General features: G+C 39.7%; 1 protein-coding gene across 2 annotated transcripts in view; it reads right to left on the bottom strand.

Moving 5' to 3' along the window:
* The window catches only part of PSD3 (pleckstrin and Sec7 domain containing 3), a 487,816-nt gene that overhangs the window by 285,019 nt on the left and 183,801 nt on the right, over positions 1-18,996 (bottom strand). For both annotated transcript variants that reach the window (XM_036228767.1, XM_036228768.1), the window contains one exon: positions 7,919-8,027. In XM_036228767.1, coding sequence (XP_036084660.1) covers positions 7,919-8,027 — 109 coding nt within the window. The remainder of the gene's footprint in view (positions 1-7,918; positions 8,028-18,996) is intronic.

The raw sequence follows: 18,996 nt of genomic DNA, 5'->3' as shown, positions 1-18,996 counted from the left end.
ATATATCTGATAAGGGACCTGTATACAGAATATGTAAAGAGCTCTTACAACCCAGTCATAAAAAGACAAATCAATTAACAACTGGGCAAAGGATCTGAATAGACATTTCTCCAAAAATATAAACAAGCAAATAAACACAAGAAAAGATGCTCGACATCATTAGTCATGAAGGAAATGCAAAACAAAATCACAATAAGACTCAACTTCACACCCAGTAGGATGGTTATAATAAAAATAATAGTAACGAGTGCCAGAGAGAGTGTGGAGAAACTGGAATCCTCATACACTGCTGTAAGGTATGTAAAATGGTACACCTGCTGTGGAAAACAATTTAGAAATACTTCAAAAGGCTTAACATAGAACCACCATATGATCCAGAAATTACTTCTAGATACATACGCAAGAGAAATGCAAATATACATCCATGCAAAAATCTGTACATGAATGTTCATAAAAGCATTATTCATAATAGCCAAAAAGTAGAAGCAACCAAATGTCCACCAAATGACGAATAAAGAAAATGTTACCTAGCCACATAATGCACTATCATTCCACAATTTTTTATTTTGGAATAATGTAGTGAAAATAGCATGGATGAAAACAGTGTAAGTGGAAAGAGCAAGTCATAAAAGACCACATATTATATGATTCCATTTATACGAAATGTCCAGAATAAGTAAATCTATAGGACCAAAAAAAAAAAAAAAAAAAAAATTAGTGGCTGACTAGTGAAGGGGGTGGGGAGCACAGAGTAACTCCTAGTGGGTGAAGTTTTTTGGGGGGAAGTAAAATGTTCTCAGGTTAACTGTGGTAATGGATGCACAACTGTGAACATACTAAAAACTACTAAATTTTACATTTTAAATGGGTCGATCACATGATATGAAAGTTTTATCTCAATAAAACTATTAAAAATCTATCTCACTTCTGGATATATATCTAAAGGAAATGAAATCAGTTTCTCGAAATGATACCCTCACCCTTATGTTCATTGCAGCATTATTTACAATAGCCAAGACATGGAAAAATATTGAAGTATTTATCGACAGATGAATGGATAAAGATGCAGTATATATACAATGAAATATTATTCAGCCATGAGAAAGAAGGAAATCCTGTTATTTGCAGCAATATGGACCTTGAAGGTATTATGCTAAGTGAGTTTAGTGAAACAGAGAAAGAAAATATGGCATGATCTCACATATAAAAAAAAAAAAGAAAAAGAATTATTTAGGCTTCTGGGTCACTATGACAGACAGGAACACAAGTTTGCCTCCTCTCCTCTAAGTCCTGATAAAATGACAATGACGAATTTCAAAAGAAAATAGATTCATAACAGAGCTAAGGAAAAAAGGAACATTATTAAGCTGGAGACTTCGATGAGTTTGTCAGTCTAAAAGGGATGGGATTATAATCATAGGCAAAATTAAACAAAAGTCACAACCTAGACTAACCCAGAAGGCCTCAATTATCCTAACAGTAGAGACACAGAGAAGGTAAAAGCCCAGTGTTGGCAGGTATCCATACCTGGAGTGGGAAGCAGAACAGATGTCAACTGTGATTAACTTAAGAATTATCTACAGAGCAGCTTCCACGTTGGCCCTGCTCCCACCTTCCTCCCCTACCCAGAGGCTTGTGGCATCAGGACTTAGCCTGGGTGTAACATAACAGGCAGCCCACCCACCTGCCCCTGTGTCAGTCCACACAGCTCACCTCACCTCACCTCACCTCACCACAGCTCATCTCACCAAGATTCTTCTCAGCCTTCCTCTATACACAAGGAAGAGGCCTGCTGGGAACACATACTCCACACAGAGAAATCCTAGCTACTTAGATTTGTTGGGAACTCAATTTTTCATTCATGCATATGAATGGAAAAACAAGATCCAACAGACATTTGAGGGAAAACAGTGGCTTCCAAAAGAAGTTCCAAGACTTGGTGAAACAGAACTGATCCTGGATAAAGCAGAAACCGCAGAAACAGAAAGTGATCTAAGAAAAAAAAATTCAAATTAATTCTTTAGAGAGATGCAAGATAATAATGCATCCATAAAAAAACAGACAGCAATGAAAAACGAGTGATGGAAGAATAGAAAAGAGCTCTTGAAATTATAGATATAATTATTAAAATAAAAATTGTATTAGGGGGATATTTTAAAATAGGAGAGAAAAATCAAGAGACCGAAAAAAAAATAATTAATCTAATCCAGAAGAATCATTTCCATTTAATAAAAATTTCAGGAGCAAAAACCATTAGATTTAAAAATCTAATCCAGGAGAACTACATCCATATAATAGAAAACTCAGAAGTAAAAATCATTTAAAAAGTAGAGCGGGGATAATCAAAAATAATAGAACAAATGTTTCCAGAGCTTAGGAAAGATATGATTGAAAGGGCTCAACAAGTACCAGGCTGAGAGAACAATCAAAAACTCACGCCTCCTGACATGTCAGAGGGCTAGGTAAAGAGAATCCTTCGAAGCATCCAGAGAGGAGCGGGTCACACACACACACACAGGAGTGAGCATCGATCCCATCAACAATGATTGATCCCATGGAGAGCGAAGCAATACTTCAGAGTTCTGAAGGCAAATGAACTGAACCTAGGTTTCCATTCCAGGGAAGTGAGAAATGGAACATAAAAGCAAAATAGGTCATTTCAGACATATGAAGCTGTAGGAATGTTATCCATTCCAGAACCTTTCCGAAAGTGTTACTAAAGTATTACTCTAGCAAAAAAAAAAAAAAAAAAAGAGTCCAAGAATGCATGGAATCCAAGCAGCAGCACATCTAATCAAGAATGCAATAAAGAATTTTGTTAATGTCTAAAGAGAACAGCTGTATAAAGGCCTAGAAAACTTTTGGCACAAATTAGATCAAGTTGTCAGAAGGTTCTAAGAAGAATGTCTTCAAGATGAAAATGAATTGCCCATTACAAATAATATAGTTACACCTAGTGATAAAGTGAAGACATAACAATCCATCAGTGAATGTAACAACTGGCTGCCCCGCTCACTCTCCTCACTCTCTCCTCTCTGCTCTCCTGGGCAGTACTGTTGCCCGTTGACCAGGAGAGGTTACAGACATAGGATCTACTTCTTTTCACCTCAGGTCCAACTACACCTGGATGCTGCATTCTGTCAATGCTGGTGCTCGGTTGTCAATTTTTAAGTCAACCTGTAGTGAAAGCACAGAAGGCTTTGTTATAGTTAACAGAACAAAATGTAAATGCCATATGACTCGTAAGAGTGAGGGTAACACAGATGGAGGCTTAGCGCGGGGAAGGGGAGCTGGAGGGGAAACGCAGACAGCCCCACTGCGTCCTCATTTTGCATACGTGTCATGAGATGACTTAGAATTGACAGTGTAGGAAACGGTTTCAAACACTGATATTTAAAAACTATAAATGTAACCAAGAGAAAATAAAAATACAACTTTGGGTATGGGGGGGCGGAGGGGGTGAATAAAATATGGGAGCCAAATTCTTCATTTGTCATACTATAGAATTAATAGATATTTTTAAAAATACATTAGAAATACAGATGCAAGCATATTGTCCATGAGGCAACCACCATAAAAGCTTTAAAAACAAAAGTAGAAGGAAAAAGCAGTAACCAGTAGTCACTGTCACTGGGAAGGAGAGAGGCGTGGAGTCCTCGGTTCCGGGTGAGAGTCAGGGCTCAAGGTCGGGAGAGACCCAAGTGGTCTCCATGTGCCGCTCTGAGAGAGACGGAAGCGGTAAAGAAGGTGGCTCTCGCTTCGGGTAGTACACACTTCGGTGAAGCTTGTATTTCTCAGATTACACACAAGTATTACTTTGGTAATAAAAACTTAAAATTCATATTTAAAATAAAAAATAAATGCCTACATCTGGAGGACTACAGGCTAGTCAGTCCATTTTCCTCTATTGAATTTGGTACAGGGTTGTGTTTAAGATAATAATTAACGCTGAAGAGCGTGTGGGAGGCGAGTATCACACACTGCAGGGGAGAATCTGAACTGGAACAATCTTCTGTTTAAGCAATTTGTTAAACAGGGATTTCAGCGTTGTTCAATTACTCTATCTCCAACACCCAGAACAATGCCTGGCACAGAGTAACCGCTAATGTATCTACTGAATAATGAAGAAACGTGTGGGCACTTCTGGGCATGGAACATACAAACAGAAAAAAATCACAAGCAAACTTTACCAAAGTGAGAACACAGTGCTTGGAAAGATGGGTGCTCCTTTTTTCCCTTTTTACTTTTCTACAGATAACATTTAATAAGCAGGAAAAAAAAAAAGTAGGAATCAAAAAAGAGTTCATCCCTACCAAACATAAACCCAATCAATAATGTGCACTTAACTCAACCATTTTTCTTTTTAAATTTCACTGTCTATAGCTTTCATTTTCTGTAAGTAATATTTGGTTCCCATTCAAATAGCAAGGTCCCTACTTCCTACGTTCCTCATTTATCATAATGGTTTCTTTTCCCTCTTTTATCTTTTAAAGAAACCTATTTTATAGTTTCAGAACATTTTATTACCTCTAGTTCTTTGGGTCTCCATTTCCCTATTTGTTGGATTTGCTGACTTTCCCTCCCATGGAAGTTTCTGCCTTTTTGCAGCCTATACCATTTTATTGGGAGCTCATCAATTTTAGAGACTATTGATGAAATTGTGAATATGGGAGTCATCTATATCCTAAGCTGTGAATGGGTCGCTCAGGGAGGTTGTGCATTTACTTCAGCAATAACCTGTGGACTGGGTTTCACCAGTTCAACACCAGTTTTGTGTCACTTTCTAGATATCACAGGAAGATACAGTGGGACCCTACCCCATCTGTGCTACAGGAGTGGGTTTCAACTCCACATGAGTGACCTTTCCCTCCTCAGAGCTCTGGAAACCAGTGTACCAATCCCCAAACCCCTCATCTCCTCCCTGGCATAGGAAAGCCATGCTGGTTATCTAAGTGCACCAACCGAGGAAGGACAGGTGTGGTGAGTAGGAGTAGGAGTCGGGAAGGCACTGTCGCCCAGCCCCTAGTGAACACAGGCCTTATGGTTGGCCCCAAGTGAGGCCTCTTAGGGACCTCTTTTTTTTTTTTTTTTTTTTCCATCTCTTTGCAGTTCAGGGCAGCTTTGTGAATATTCCAATAGCTGACTGAAAGGAAGAGGGGAACCTACTGCTGGTGACTTGTCGCCTCCTCATTAAGTCACAGCACCACTAATGTTACAGAGCGCAGAGCTTCTCAACAATTACCAACTATTGCTCTAGTTCTTGTAAAGCTCCTGAGAGCTGCAACAGCTACCAGGAAAGCAGCAGGGAAGAGAGAAACCAGAGAAGCTCCTCTTTCCTTTCACTATGCCAATAAACAGATAATGAGAATTCAGATCTCACTTCCTAGCAAGGGATCCTTCCCATTGCTCACCTGTTCTCCCATACCCATCCAACACCCTAAACTCTTGTCACTGATTCAAGATCCCTGCCATCGGTTACAGCTTGAAAATAACCTTGCATTGTTTTCCCTAGAACCTCCCACCTGCACCCACATTAAGTCTCTGCTCAGCGACAAAGGCTAAGCCTCTCTCCCTACAGAAGCGACACTTTCCTTGGGCCTAACTGGGGATCATGAACCAGCTGGCCTCTCTGATCTCCGGTGATGCCGCCCGAGTATCACTGGGGATGCATTCTAAAGTCACTGTCAGCATTTCCATTTTCCCGGCGGGCTGTTTCTGGAGCACTTAAGAAAATTTAAGTCACTTATTTAATCCACTTAAAAAAAATTCTCCGAGGAAACAGGTATGTCTATCAATCAAATTCAAATGCAAACAATGTCCTACACTCTCTACTATCTTTCCCTGTGGTCTTCTGAGTTTGGGCTATGTTTTGATGATGGATGAATGGACTAAAAAAAAAAACTTTAAGAGTATTTTTTGAAATGATAAAAAAGTGCCATCATTTATTTGTGAAAAGTACTTTCCAAAAGTCAATATAAATTTGCATCTTTTACTCTCCTATGGTAAGCAACAGCTTCTGATGCTAATTTCAATTTCCAGATCAATCCATCTTGATTTATCTAAAACCATACTTGTCACTTTGTTTCTGCATCACTTCCTTTCTGCATATCTGGATAATGCAAACTCTTTACCCAGCCACAGAAGGCTCTCCATGGTTCTGCCCCTTTCTTAAGGCTTAACTTTCTTAACTTGTCCCATGGATATGCTTTGCAAATCAACCAGGCTAGTCTCCTCCCTGTTCCTCAAACAATTTACCTTTTCTGCCACCACACCCTTGCTCATACCATTCCCTTGATCTGAACTGCCCTCTCCAAAACTCTATTACTCATAATCCTAGTCATTCTTTAAGAGCAAGTTCAACTTCCATCTCATCATGAAGTCATCACCAGCACAGGGGAAAGTGGTCATTCCCTCCACCAGTCACTTACAGACATGTTTCTCTCTGACCAAAGAACAAGCCCCTAAAGGGCAAGGACTGGGTCTTCTACTTCTCTGCATCCTCGCAGTGCCCAGCACATAATAAGTGCCCGTTAAATAGATTTGTTCGATGAACTCATGCATACATTCACCCCTGCAGAATAACATCACACCGAGCAAATAATACCAACCATTTTTACCAAGGCAAATAAGGAACAGAGGTTTTAAATATCATTTTGATTGGCCTCAGGTATACAGGGAAATCTCCTCAAAATCTATGAGTAAAGAAGAACCAAACTCATCCACCAATAAATCAGAGGACAATGCAGACATTTAATATTATTTCTACATAACAAAGTAAAAATGTTTTATCAAAGTAAAAAAAAAGAAAGAAAGAAAGAAAAGCTTAATTAGTACAGAATCACGATGTGGCATTCAAAGCTAAGGCTATGATCATTATTCTGACTATAATCAGTATTCCCTGTCTCAGAAATAGTGAATAGATGATTAAGTGCCTCAAATCTAAAGCCCAGCATAGTTAGGTATTTATGTCATGCAATAAATAGCAGATTAGGACATTGTGATAGAAGCAGAATGATTTGTTAAAAGTAACTTAGCTGTTTTGTATTTTATTAAGAGTCCCCAACTATTGAAATATCTAATAAATATCACAAAGGCAAAGGAATCGGTAAATGGCTGCATATGCACTGCATTCTTCACATCCCCAAATATTACGGGGTCCATTATATAATCCCATCTAACATGTAGAAAATGTAGTTATTAGTTGATTTTTTTCAACTGAACAACAGCTATTTTAGGTCAGATTCCTTGTCTACTCAAAAAAGAAATCAGTCTCAGACAGTGATAGAGTTGAGGAAAGTCAAGTTTGTACTCTGTCAACTTCAAAGGTCAGGGATATGATGATAATGATGATGATGATAATAATACATGATGAGACAGCAAACCCTTTTGCAGCAGTCATTACGTGCAGAGCGTGGTTCTGAGATCCTTATATAATACACCAATTTATTGAATTCTCAAATGAACTGTAAGACATGTGTCACTATAATGCCATTTTACTGATAAGAAAACTGAGGCAGAAAAAGATTAGGTAACATACTCAAGGTTACACATCTCAAAAGTTACAAGGTCAGACTCAAACTCAGGAAGTCTACCTCCAGAGGCCATGGTCTTAACCATATGTATTATCCCTTTCCTGTCTAATTCTCAAGGCAGGCTGATCTTCTTTATCATCTCCTGATTGAGAGGTACTTTTGTTTACCTGCACTGGTGCCTTTCTACCTCTGTAAAACCTATTTGCATTCATCAAATCTATCTTCCTAAGATGTTGAATTCAGAAATATAGGATGTGATTCTTGTACCCTATTCTAGGTAATCTCAAGCCAGTTCTTGGTTTGAAGAATTCTCAGCTTCTGAGATTTGAAATTTCACTGGTACTTCCTATCTGTCACCTGAAGGAGGAGGGTAGGAACACACTTACTGGTATCTGGAGTTTTCTCTTCAGATTTGCCAAATAAAAATTCGTATTTGGCCTTGGCAACACTCTGGGAATGTGCTGACGCATTGTTAACCCAAACAAATGTCTCTGCCTGCAAAATTAGAACAAAACAAAGATATCGTTAAAAATACATCATAAAGCAAACCAATCAACAGGAGGATTGTTAAGCAATTATGACATATCTACTTGAGAGTCTGCTATATGGCTGTTAAAAATGAAACATGAAAAACATACCATGACAAAATGCAGAATACAAGACTATCACTGCAAGGTTACAACTATATAAAAAATGTTAAACATATAAACATCTATAGGGAGCTAAGAAAAAATTCCACAATTATGGAAAAAATTCCATAATTCTGAGAGGCAGAATTATGGTGGAATTTTTAAAAATTAGGTTTATATTACTTTTCTGCAATTAGAACACTGAATTTTATTTTTAGACACACAATTTTCCAAATGATTATCATTACCCACAGCCCATAGCAGGAACATTTCTATGTGTGGGTTCTGCTAAAGTGTTCCAACAAAAAGTAGTCTTTCCCTAAAAGAGATCTCATTTTTATCTAATCAGGGACACCATTCAGCCAAACAACGCACAGAAGTGCCAGGCATCCTTTAATACTAATTACCTAAATTTGAGCGTCTATCCCTGTGCCCTTTGGAATTCCTAAAAGTACCTATTTGAAAGAAGAACTACGATGGTAACTGTGAAAGTGGTTCACGTGATAATTCTGAAGTCCTATAACCTTTTTCTTCATTGCTTTAGACAACTGACAAAAATCAGGAGTGCCTCCCTTCCATGGCCTATGATTAATTAAAAATAAGTAACAAGGTGAAATTTTGAAAACACAAAGAAACTTAATCTAGTCAAATCAGAGAGTCATTATTCTGCCTCTTTCCTCCAAACTCAAAAATTAACCAGGATCCAGACATCACTCACACCGGTTTCCCCCATCTAATTTAATGAGATATCTTTTCTCATGTCTGGGCAGCAGATGACCATTCAACTTTAGGAGAAAGGAACATGGAGAGTTTTATCAGCAACCAGGCGACTACTTCAAAGGGGGAAAATTTTATGCCTTCCGTTATATCCTTTGGAACAGAAGTGATTGACAACAGTGAAAAGGCCATGGCTGGGTCATGATTAACTCCATCGGCCCACTGCTGCCAGGCTCAGTGGGCAGGCCTATGTGTGTTCTTGTATACCAATATCAAAGAGCTAGCTTGTGCAATCTTGAGATTAGCAATTTCTTAAAATAGCTCCACAACCATTTAATGTTCATAAAGTGTAAAATTTATCTTTCTGGAAAAGGTACAGGCTCCTCTTGGAGGTATATGCTTGATAATCACAGGTTGTTAATTACCCCTTTCCCCAATAGAGAAGAAAGATTAATTTTCTGATGTGTTTAGGGAGATTTCGGGCCGGTTAGAGAGGAACTTGGTACCCTCACTCAGGTGGAGTGTTTGGGGAAGGCTCTCTGAGCAACTAATACCCTCGGCGTCAAGAAGGATCAGTCTGAGGAAGGATAGAAACATCTACCTAAGCACAGGGACGGTCACGCGCAATGGCCTTGAAGTATGAAAGAACTAGACCACTCAAATAACTGAGAGAAGGCCAACGTGGTCACGGAGTAGTGGGTTAAGGGGCAAGTTTAGAGACGACCAGGAGAGCAGCACAGCAGGAAGTAACTCTGGAGAGGAAGCGAAGGCGAAACACGGAGGAGGACAAGCTTGACGGGAAGATCCGAAGGGTTGCAAATATACAGCAGTCTCTTCGCATTTTCAAAACATCATTTGCATTTTTAAAAGGTTATACAGCTGTTATAGAGAAAATGGAATGGAGCGGGTTACGAGAAAGTACAGACACCAGTGAGGAGTCCAAATGCGAGAGTAAGGAAGCGTAGAGCAGGAGGGCAGCAATGGAAATGGAAGTAGATGAATTTCATATGTATTTTGTGGAGAGGATTTACATACATTTTCTGATACACTGGATTTAAAGAATGAGGAAAAGGAAGAAATCATGGATAATTTTAACGGATAACATTTTCGAACCACTTACTCCAGGCCAGGTGCTATTCTAATAATTCCACAACACATGGACTTCTCATTCAAGGCGGAAAACAAGCCTCTGAGGGGGGCTCTGCTATCATCCCAGTCTCACAGGTGGAGAAAAGGAGATGACGAGTGGAGGAATAATTTGTCCAATGTTACACAGCCAGTAAATTTTGGATCCCAGATTCGTATCCTAAATTCAGAATCCACGACCCAGGGAATCTGGCTTGAGCGACGGGGTGCACGTATTGAGATGGGGGAAACTGAAGAAGGAACGTTATCAACAGCATGAATTTGGGCTTCCAGGTGATCTCTCAAGGTCTTAGTAAAGCAACAGAAAAGAAAATTCTAAAGAAAAAATTCATTACTATCGTGCTAGGAAACAATGCAAAAGAAAAAGATGCCTTTGATGAAGCACCAGTTTTAAGAAGTTTCAGGAAGATAATCTGGGGCTGTACCATCTCCAGCTAAAGCCTGAGAACTATTCTCTAAAGGAAGGCTCCTCCCAGGCAAAGGTTCTCAGCCCCAGTTCCATGGGGACTGTCAACAGGATCCTGGAAAGCTAAAGTCAGATGTGGCGGGGTGGGGGGGATAAACACATCTTTACTTTCACTTCCCTTAAGCTGAAATTTAGCACTTTCTTTCAAATATGAACACATGCAACAAACTAATTCTCACTTTTGTCACCAGTAGGAATCACAGTTGTTTTCATTTCACATAACAGTTACCGCAGATATCTTGAACTATTATTTATACTCATCCCTACTTTGAAATGTCAGTAGGTACTAGACTCACCACTAAATCCTATTATGAATAAATATATTACCATATTAAAAATTTAAATATTTTGATAACTAATATAATTGGTTTCTTTTGCAGCGCCACGTATATTATTATACGCATTATTAAAAAGCATTATTCTGATAAGAGATCCAGTGCTTTACCAGACTGTCAAAAGGGGCCATGGCACAAAAGGAGATTAAGAGAACCTATTCAAGAGCATCTGGCGCCAAACTGCAGGTCATGACCAACTACTGGCTTGTGTGATCAGTTGTGTGGGTCATGACCAGACTTTTATATAAGTTTATACACACACGCACACACACACATACATACACATTTAACAGAATAAAACTGAAAAAAGCAGAGTAGATAACACACAGTAAGGCGAGCACTGTTGCAGACAACTTCTGTCTTGCTCTCTCTCTCTGTGTTCATGTGTGTCCGTGTGTCCGTGTGTCCGTGTGTGTGTGTGTGTGTGTGTGTGTGTGTGTGTGTGTGTTGGGTTACGATGTAGAATGTATTTCTCCCCATGAGTCATGATCAAAACTGTTGGAAACATACTGGTCTACAGTGGTTCTCAAACGTTAGCACGAATGAGCACCAGCTACAGGGCCAGTTAAACCATGTCCTGGAGGGGGGTCACTCAGAGATTCTGATTCAGAGGGGTCTGGAATGTTTGGCCTGAGAATTTGCATTTTCTAGCAGTTTTGCAGGTGATGCTGATACTGCTGCTGATCCAGAGACCAAATTTTGTGAACCACTTGCTCTAGACCAATGTTTTTCATACTTTACTGTATATATGAATCACTTGGAAATTGTGTTAAAATAAGGATCGAGCAGGGCTTTTTACATTCCTAAAAAGTTCCCAGGCAAGGCTGACGCTGATCCCTAGAGCACACTTGTGCTAAGACTTGAAAGTGAAGCGGAGTCCAAAGCATAGTCAGACTCTCAGAAAAGGGAAACATTTTTTTAAAGAGAGCAAAATATACTAAAGGGCTCCACTCTAATAAAGCATTCTGTACCAGGACATTTGTGGGGGACCCTAGAATCCAACATTCAGGCCCAATCACAGCATTAACATTCCCCCAACTTGCCTCATGAAATAAAATTCATTCTGCTTAATTAGCTATTCTTAAAGCTGCAAGCCCCACTGACGCACCCTCTTCCCACGCCAAGGGTTATAAATCTTCACCCATCTCTACGACAACTTTTGCAGGTCTCTGAAAAATTGTACTTAAAACAATCAGTGTGATGGAAGACCCATATAAGACAGCACTACTTTTTCCTTCTGTATTACTCATTGAATAAAATATATTCCTTTGTCTTATCATAGCCATTTTAGAAACATAAATCTCATTAATAAATATGAAATACGAAGTAACATTAACAAATGGACTGTTGGAGGATCCAGATTTACATCCCCGCTGGGACTTCCACTCAATCTCACACCAAAGTTTAGTCTGCGGACTTCAGCTTTACCTATTCAGATTTACCTCTAAGGTCCCTTCTAATTCTGAAGCACAAAGACTCCACACTTCTGAACCACTTTCACAGGCATTTCATTAACAAGGAATAACACAAATCTTTTCCCTGTGGTAAAATTACAATGACATGATCGCCAAAACATGCCTGCATTTAAAGTTGTAAATACACCATTAAATGGACGGGAGAAATAAAATCTCAGTCTTACATGGCACATGGCTCTTCAAATACACACAAAAAAATTCACTCACATTATCCAACTCTCAACATGTTACTGATTTTATTATCTATTTTAGACACAAAAGAAACACTATTGATATAAAATAATTCTTCGATTGCCTAGCTACAAAAAAAAAAAAAAATGTAGACGAGAAAGCAGAAAGCTGCAAGCGACATTTAAAAGTAAAAGTAGTTTTCGGTTGACTTGGGAGGAGGATGGGGCCAGAGGAGGGGGGCGGAAATAAGGTTGAGAGCAGAGTCTGAGGAGGGTGGCATGCTCCTTCATTTCCTTATCATTTCAGTTTCAGAATGATGTTCGGAGGATGTGAGCGTCTCCTAGTCAATCAAAGTTGAGTATTATAAAGTGCTTTTAGGCCAGAGAAGATTATAAGCTAAATGAAAGACTATAAAAATAATATTTCACAACTCGCTCAAACGAACACTTGATTCCAACATTCACACTCCACACTTGATCCTGTTCAATCCCATCTGTCCCCATCACCCAGCAGAAGTCAGGCCCATGGAAACAGGGCCCAGCTCGTGCCAACTCAAGTGCAGGCAGGGACTAGCGGCTTAGTGCTAATGTTGCAAACGGCAATGGTTAGGTGTTATGGGCTGCAATGTGTCCCCCAAAACGTTGAAGTCCTAATCCCCAATGCCTTAGATGTGACTGTATCTGAAAACAGTGTCTATAAAGGTCTTTTAGGATGGGCCTTAATCCAGTGTGACTGGTATCTTTATAAGAGATTAGGGCACAAACATACACAAAAGGAAGACCACATGAAGACACAGGAAGAAGGAGGCCATCTGCAACGCAAATAAAGAGGATTCAAAAGAAATACACTGCTGACCCTTTGATCTTAGACTTCTAGCCTCCAGATCTGTGACAAAATAATGTATTTTCTTGCTGTCTAACCCACCCTGTCTGTAGTACTTTATTATGGCAGCCTAGCAAACTGATACATTAGGGAGGGCTGAAAGAGTTATGAACAAATGGGAAGTTAAGATGACAGGTAACAAGTCCTAGTAACATAGCAAAGAGGCATGAAAACTACACAAATTGACTAAATATTAAATCAAGTTATGTCCAGAGCCTGCTAGACACTGGAACCTGGCTGATCAACATAGGGCCAGGAAGATTCCTACTGAGATTGCTAACATCCACTTCCCTGTGCCTTTAACACTGCATACCCATTCCCTGAAAGGAAAACAGATATAAACTCAATTCTTGACACTTGACACTCACACTTGGGGTCTCATTTTCTGGCTTTGAAAGGCATCTACATCTCTGTCTGTGGAGCATTATTCCTTCTCTAATAAACTTCCCTTTTGTCTGTAACTCTGGCTCGCCCTTGAATTCTTTCCTGCACAGAGTCAAGGACCCTGCCTCTCTCAGGGGACGTGGGGCTTAAGTCCCTACTCAGGGAGATTCCCTCCATCCTGCATCACTGTTTAAAGGGAATTGGGAGGCTGGGAGAATGGGGTGAAGGGTTAAAGAAGTACAAATTAGTAGTTGACAGTTGGTCAGAGGGATGGGGAGCACAGCAGAAGGAACGCAGTTAGCATTAATGTGATAGCTTGGTGAGGGCCAGGGGAGGGAGGGAGCAACTGGGGGGATCGTCTTATGAACTATGTAGATGTCTAACCAATGTACTGTATACTTGAAACTAATTTAAATAAATTAGAAAGAAAAAAAAGGGAATAGAACCAATCCAAGTCACAGCACGGAATACTCAAAGAGGCTAAGGAAAGGGGGAAGGTGGGGAGAGGAGTGGCTAAAACAGGTAGGATTAGTGAAAAGGAATAGCTATCAAGGAATTAGATCCCTAGATCCCTACCTGTACTTCACTGGGCAACTGTAACCCCCCCCCCCGCCCCTCCCCCCCACCCAGGCAAAAGAATGGAGCTTTATTCACTGGAGAGATTTTTCAAAGAACAGCTCTGGCCTGGGAGATACCAGGCACAGTCCTTGATACAAGGACACCACAGTGGACACGAAGATTTGTCCGCTGGATGTTAAAATGCTTAGAGGTCTCTCACCCAGCCTATGGAATGCAGGCTAGACTTTATCCTGCAGGCAGGAGATCCGAAGAGTTTTGTCTTCAGAATGCAACTGGCCAAAGAAGACCTAAATAATTAAATCAGGGGCTCGCTAATAAATGGTCTAAGCAGGCCCTCCCAAAGTGAAGTTTAGAACTTCCAACTGGCTATTTAGGTCCCAGTATTACATTACATGATAGTCCTTAACTTTCATGATTCTGAGATCTTTTTGAAAATGACAGGCTAGTTATATTGTAGAATATTCTTCTACTTGGGTTTGTCTTTACATTCCCTCATGATTAAATTCACATTATGCGTCTTTGACAGAAATATCACAGAAGAGATGCTGTTCTCTCTGCATCAAACATAGAGGCACAGGATTTCAATTTGTGTAAATATCCCATTCCTCATTACACTTTCAAATTATAAGTTTATTTACTTTTATCAATATGAACTGAAGTTACTGTTATAGCAGTGGGTTGTAATCCACTACTCTCATTATTTATTTCAATGTTGATGGCCCAGTTTGGGCCAGTGGAAGCTCTTTCTAGCTGGCTTCTGTGTCTTTCTGACATGTCTTCATTATTCTCTCTGCACTTCTTTATTTTTTGGTATAGTAGGTGGTTCCAGGCTTCTCTCTGGAACCAGCCATTTCTTAAAAAACAAATGAACAAACAAAAAATACTCGGCCCCTTTTAGTAAAGACTATTATTTAGTAATTATATACAAAAACTAAATGTTGGGTGGCTGGGTGACCTCATTGCTACTGGGGGTACCAGCTAGGCTATTGGGGCTACCAGCTAGTAGACCAGCTCAGGGGACAGAGCTAGAGAGTTTTAAACACACACACACACACACACCTCCCCTCCACCCACCCCCCGGCCCCGCACCCCACTGCAATAGGCTGAATAAGGGCCTCTCAAGATGACCACATCTTAATCCCAGAAACCTGTGAATGTTGCCTTATATGGCAAAGACTCTGAAGATGTGATTAAATGTCTTGATACGAGATTATCCTGGATTACGCAGATGAGCCAAGACTTGAGGCAGAAAAGAAGAAGCTCAGAGGAAAGCAGAGTGGGAGAAAAGATACTACACTATTAGATGGAGAAAGGGGCTGAGAGCCAAAGGATGCGAGGAATACAGCAGCTCTAAGTGCTGGAAATGGCGATGAGATTCCCTAGTCTCCAGAGGAACCACAGCCCTGCTGGCCCCTTGATTTTAGCCTCTAAAATTCCTTTCAGACTGCTGGCCTCCAGAACGATACAGGAATAAATTTCTGTTGTTTTAAGCCATCAAATTTGTGGTACTTTGTTATAGCAGCCATAGGAAACTAATACACACACAGAGAAGAGTATATACAAATACATCCTTTATATCTATTTTTATTTCTACATCTATCTAATAAAAAAATCATGAGTCACACTCATACTTTTTCCATAAATATACTTCTGCTTTCAAGTACAAATGACTGAGTTAATGAAAAAAATCACAAGATAGTAATTGTTATTCCACCTAAACTGTTCCTTGTTAATGCAGTTTATTCAAATATACCTTGCTCTTCCACTATACTCAAGAAATTTGTATTTCTGAAAATAAAATGCACTCCTTCAGTTTATCTGGCTATAAAGAGAAGGATTCAAATGCTGTCATGTGCAGCATTTTTCCCTTCAAAAATATTTTTGACATATGCCTGCATATAAACATGCAGAAAAAACATGAGTGTTGAAGAAGAGGAGGCTGGCCCATGTAATTTATGATTCCCCTACGACCAGGCCCTACTCCCCTGACAGGTTAATTGGATAAGTATTCCAAAAGCCAGTAACAGCACCAAGTAAAATGGGGACACAGAGCCTCTCAAGAGTAGAAAGGGGCCAAAAACAGTCAGGAAACAAATGGGGTAAAAGAAAAGCCAAATCTTTGACTTTTAAAGGTTAGAAGCAGCATGGAAACCAAAGGGCAGAGCAGGAAATGGGACTGCGAGGCCAAGGAGAAGGGAGCAGGAAAGCACGACTCAGCTCCTCACCTACTCGCTACCAGCCCCACTGCCAGCCTGTTTTCACTGTGTGAGCACAGAGACAAGGGCTGAATTCATGGACTTCTTAAAAGCCCTGGAGGTCCATTCTCATCTTCACACCAGCTGCTGTCCATTCACTCAGCCCATTTCCTGAAAGCATACTCCCCTGGGACAGGAAAAGTAGGGGTTCCGAGGCTCCCTCAGGCTCAGAGTCAGGGAAGCCAGCCTAATGGGGCATGGCAGGCTCCAGGGCACAGACACGGTCACCAGCTGCCTCCCACTGGCATGCACGTGAAGGCGGGGGGAAGGACGTAAAAGCAAACCTTTGGCTTTGGCCGACTCAAAGGATTCTGCCCTTGGTAATCTGTACCTTGGAACAATTTTAGTTGTCTTCTGGCCAAACAGGAAGATTATATCTCACTCACTTCTATGAATTGTGCTTGTCCTGGGCAAGGCTTTGAATTCAAAACACATTATGACTTATTATAAACGGTGATAGCAGCTTTTTTTTTTTTTTTTTTAATAACAAAGCCTCCAAATAAAACAAATGTTAACACACAGGGATCCAGTTTTCCTCACAGCTCTTTCACTGAGGCACCAAGGAAGTAAAGGGTTGGAGAGCTTCAAAGGAAGAACTTAAAAGAAATTTACCAACCAAATAGTATTAGTTCACAATATTCCCTCTGCCTTTCCTACTATCTGACAATTAGTAATGACAGGTGGGTGAGCCCTTTGACAGCCGTTGTACAGACCCAGCAACTTAAATCTGCTTTCTCACTTTCTTATTTCCAGACCTAATACCTACCTTTCTCGCCTTGCTCAGGCTTTGGACCTGTACGCTTCTGATAATGTATAAAATTCATAAACAAAGTGAACAACATAAAGATCCTGGTTTAAAAATGCAAACACACATTTTTAAGCCTTTGAACGCATCTCCTTACTTGGTACAGACTCCAGGTTCTTACTCAGGAGGCTGGAGCTTTCCACATACCAACAGCACTGAGGAGGGAAGGTAGGGAACGCGAGGGGAGACTGAAAAGCCACAGAGAACTTTAAAAGTCAGGCCAGCAACATCAGAATCCCGCTAAGGAAATCAACCAGATTTTGAATAAAGAAGATTCACAAATGCTCCCTTATGCATGCAAAAAAAAAAAAAAAGGAGGAAGGGTAGGTACTGAGAATGATCAAACTACGTATCACGCAAAAAAAAAAAAAAAAAAAAAAACAAAACAAAACAAAAAACAAGCACCACACAAAGCAGATTACAGGCTCACAGTATGTGTTCATGAATATTTTTGCTGAGTACTCAGCAACCTCAAAAGACCTTGAAACCCTGACAGAAATGCCACAAAGAAATTACATAAGTGAAAACTATCAGCCTTATTCACCTAAATCTAAGCTTTGCCAAATACAAAATTATCTTTAGTTATTTCAAAACTTCTACTAACTTCTGAAACAAAATTAAGTCCATTCTAATTTTTTAAAAATATATCATTTGACATTTTGACAAGAGGGAAAAATAGGTATTAAATGTGAATTCAGTGTGGGAATCTTGAGAGGTAAGTGTCTTCAGACCTTAGTTTGCTACATCTTTATTCCCCTTAACTTGAAAGTCACCTCTGGGTGGCATCTATGTATTTTCGTGAAACGTGTAACACCTAGGACTGGATCTTACAAATACGATATGCTAAAGATTGTTCTCAATTAAGGTAGGAAAATCAGCCTTTATTTTCTTCTCCTTCAAGAAGCTTTGTGAGTGATCAAATAAATTAACCCAACATCCTTTCTACCTGCAAAATATAACTAAGTCATTTACCCAACCAACATGTATGGAGAAGAAAGTGCCCCTGGGCAAATACAAACATTCTGAAAGTCATAAAATCCAGGCTGTAATTTTAGCTAAAATAGCACATGAAATATTAGAAATAATATAATCATTGCACTAATTTCAACAAGAAAATATATGGTCCACCTAAATTTTACCAAAGCAAAATATCTCCAAGCACATGCCCCTTTGAAAAACACTGTGAGTTTGGCATCACAAAGAAAATCAGAAGAGTCAGGTCACCCCCCTGGGAAGCATCTGGTTCTGCCTAAAGGACATAAATTCTGACCAGATGATATCAAGTACCTCAACCCCAGCTGTAAACAGATGCCTATTAGAAAGAAATGTGCATGAGCCGAGGTAAAAGGATCAATAAAACACGCATCTGTCATGTCAAGGTAAAGAAGGACACCAAAGAGAACATAAGGTCCTGAAAACAGAACTTGAACAAAAAATTCCTAGTCAATTCTTAGATAAATAACACGTTACCAATGGTCTTGACAAATTTTTTCATCAAATTAATTTCATCAAATGTTAATTTAAAATGATATAGAAAAATAAAATGTATTATGCGGGCGCTTAATACCCTTGCTGATTGCCAGTAAAGTCATTTCTTCAAAATGTACCGATAAGGCAAGA

Source organism: Rousettus aegyptiacus, unplaced genomic scaffold (genome assembly GCF_014176215.1).
Source record: "Rousettus aegyptiacus isolate mRouAeg1 unplaced genomic scaffold, mRouAeg1.p scaffold_m13_p_11, whole genome shotgun sequence".
Taxonomy (NCBI): domain Eukaryota; kingdom Metazoa; phylum Chordata; class Mammalia; order Chiroptera; family Pteropodidae; genus Rousettus; species Rousettus aegyptiacus.
Note: the sequence above shows the minus strand (reverse complement) of the source record. Positions and strands in the feature narration are given on the sequence as shown.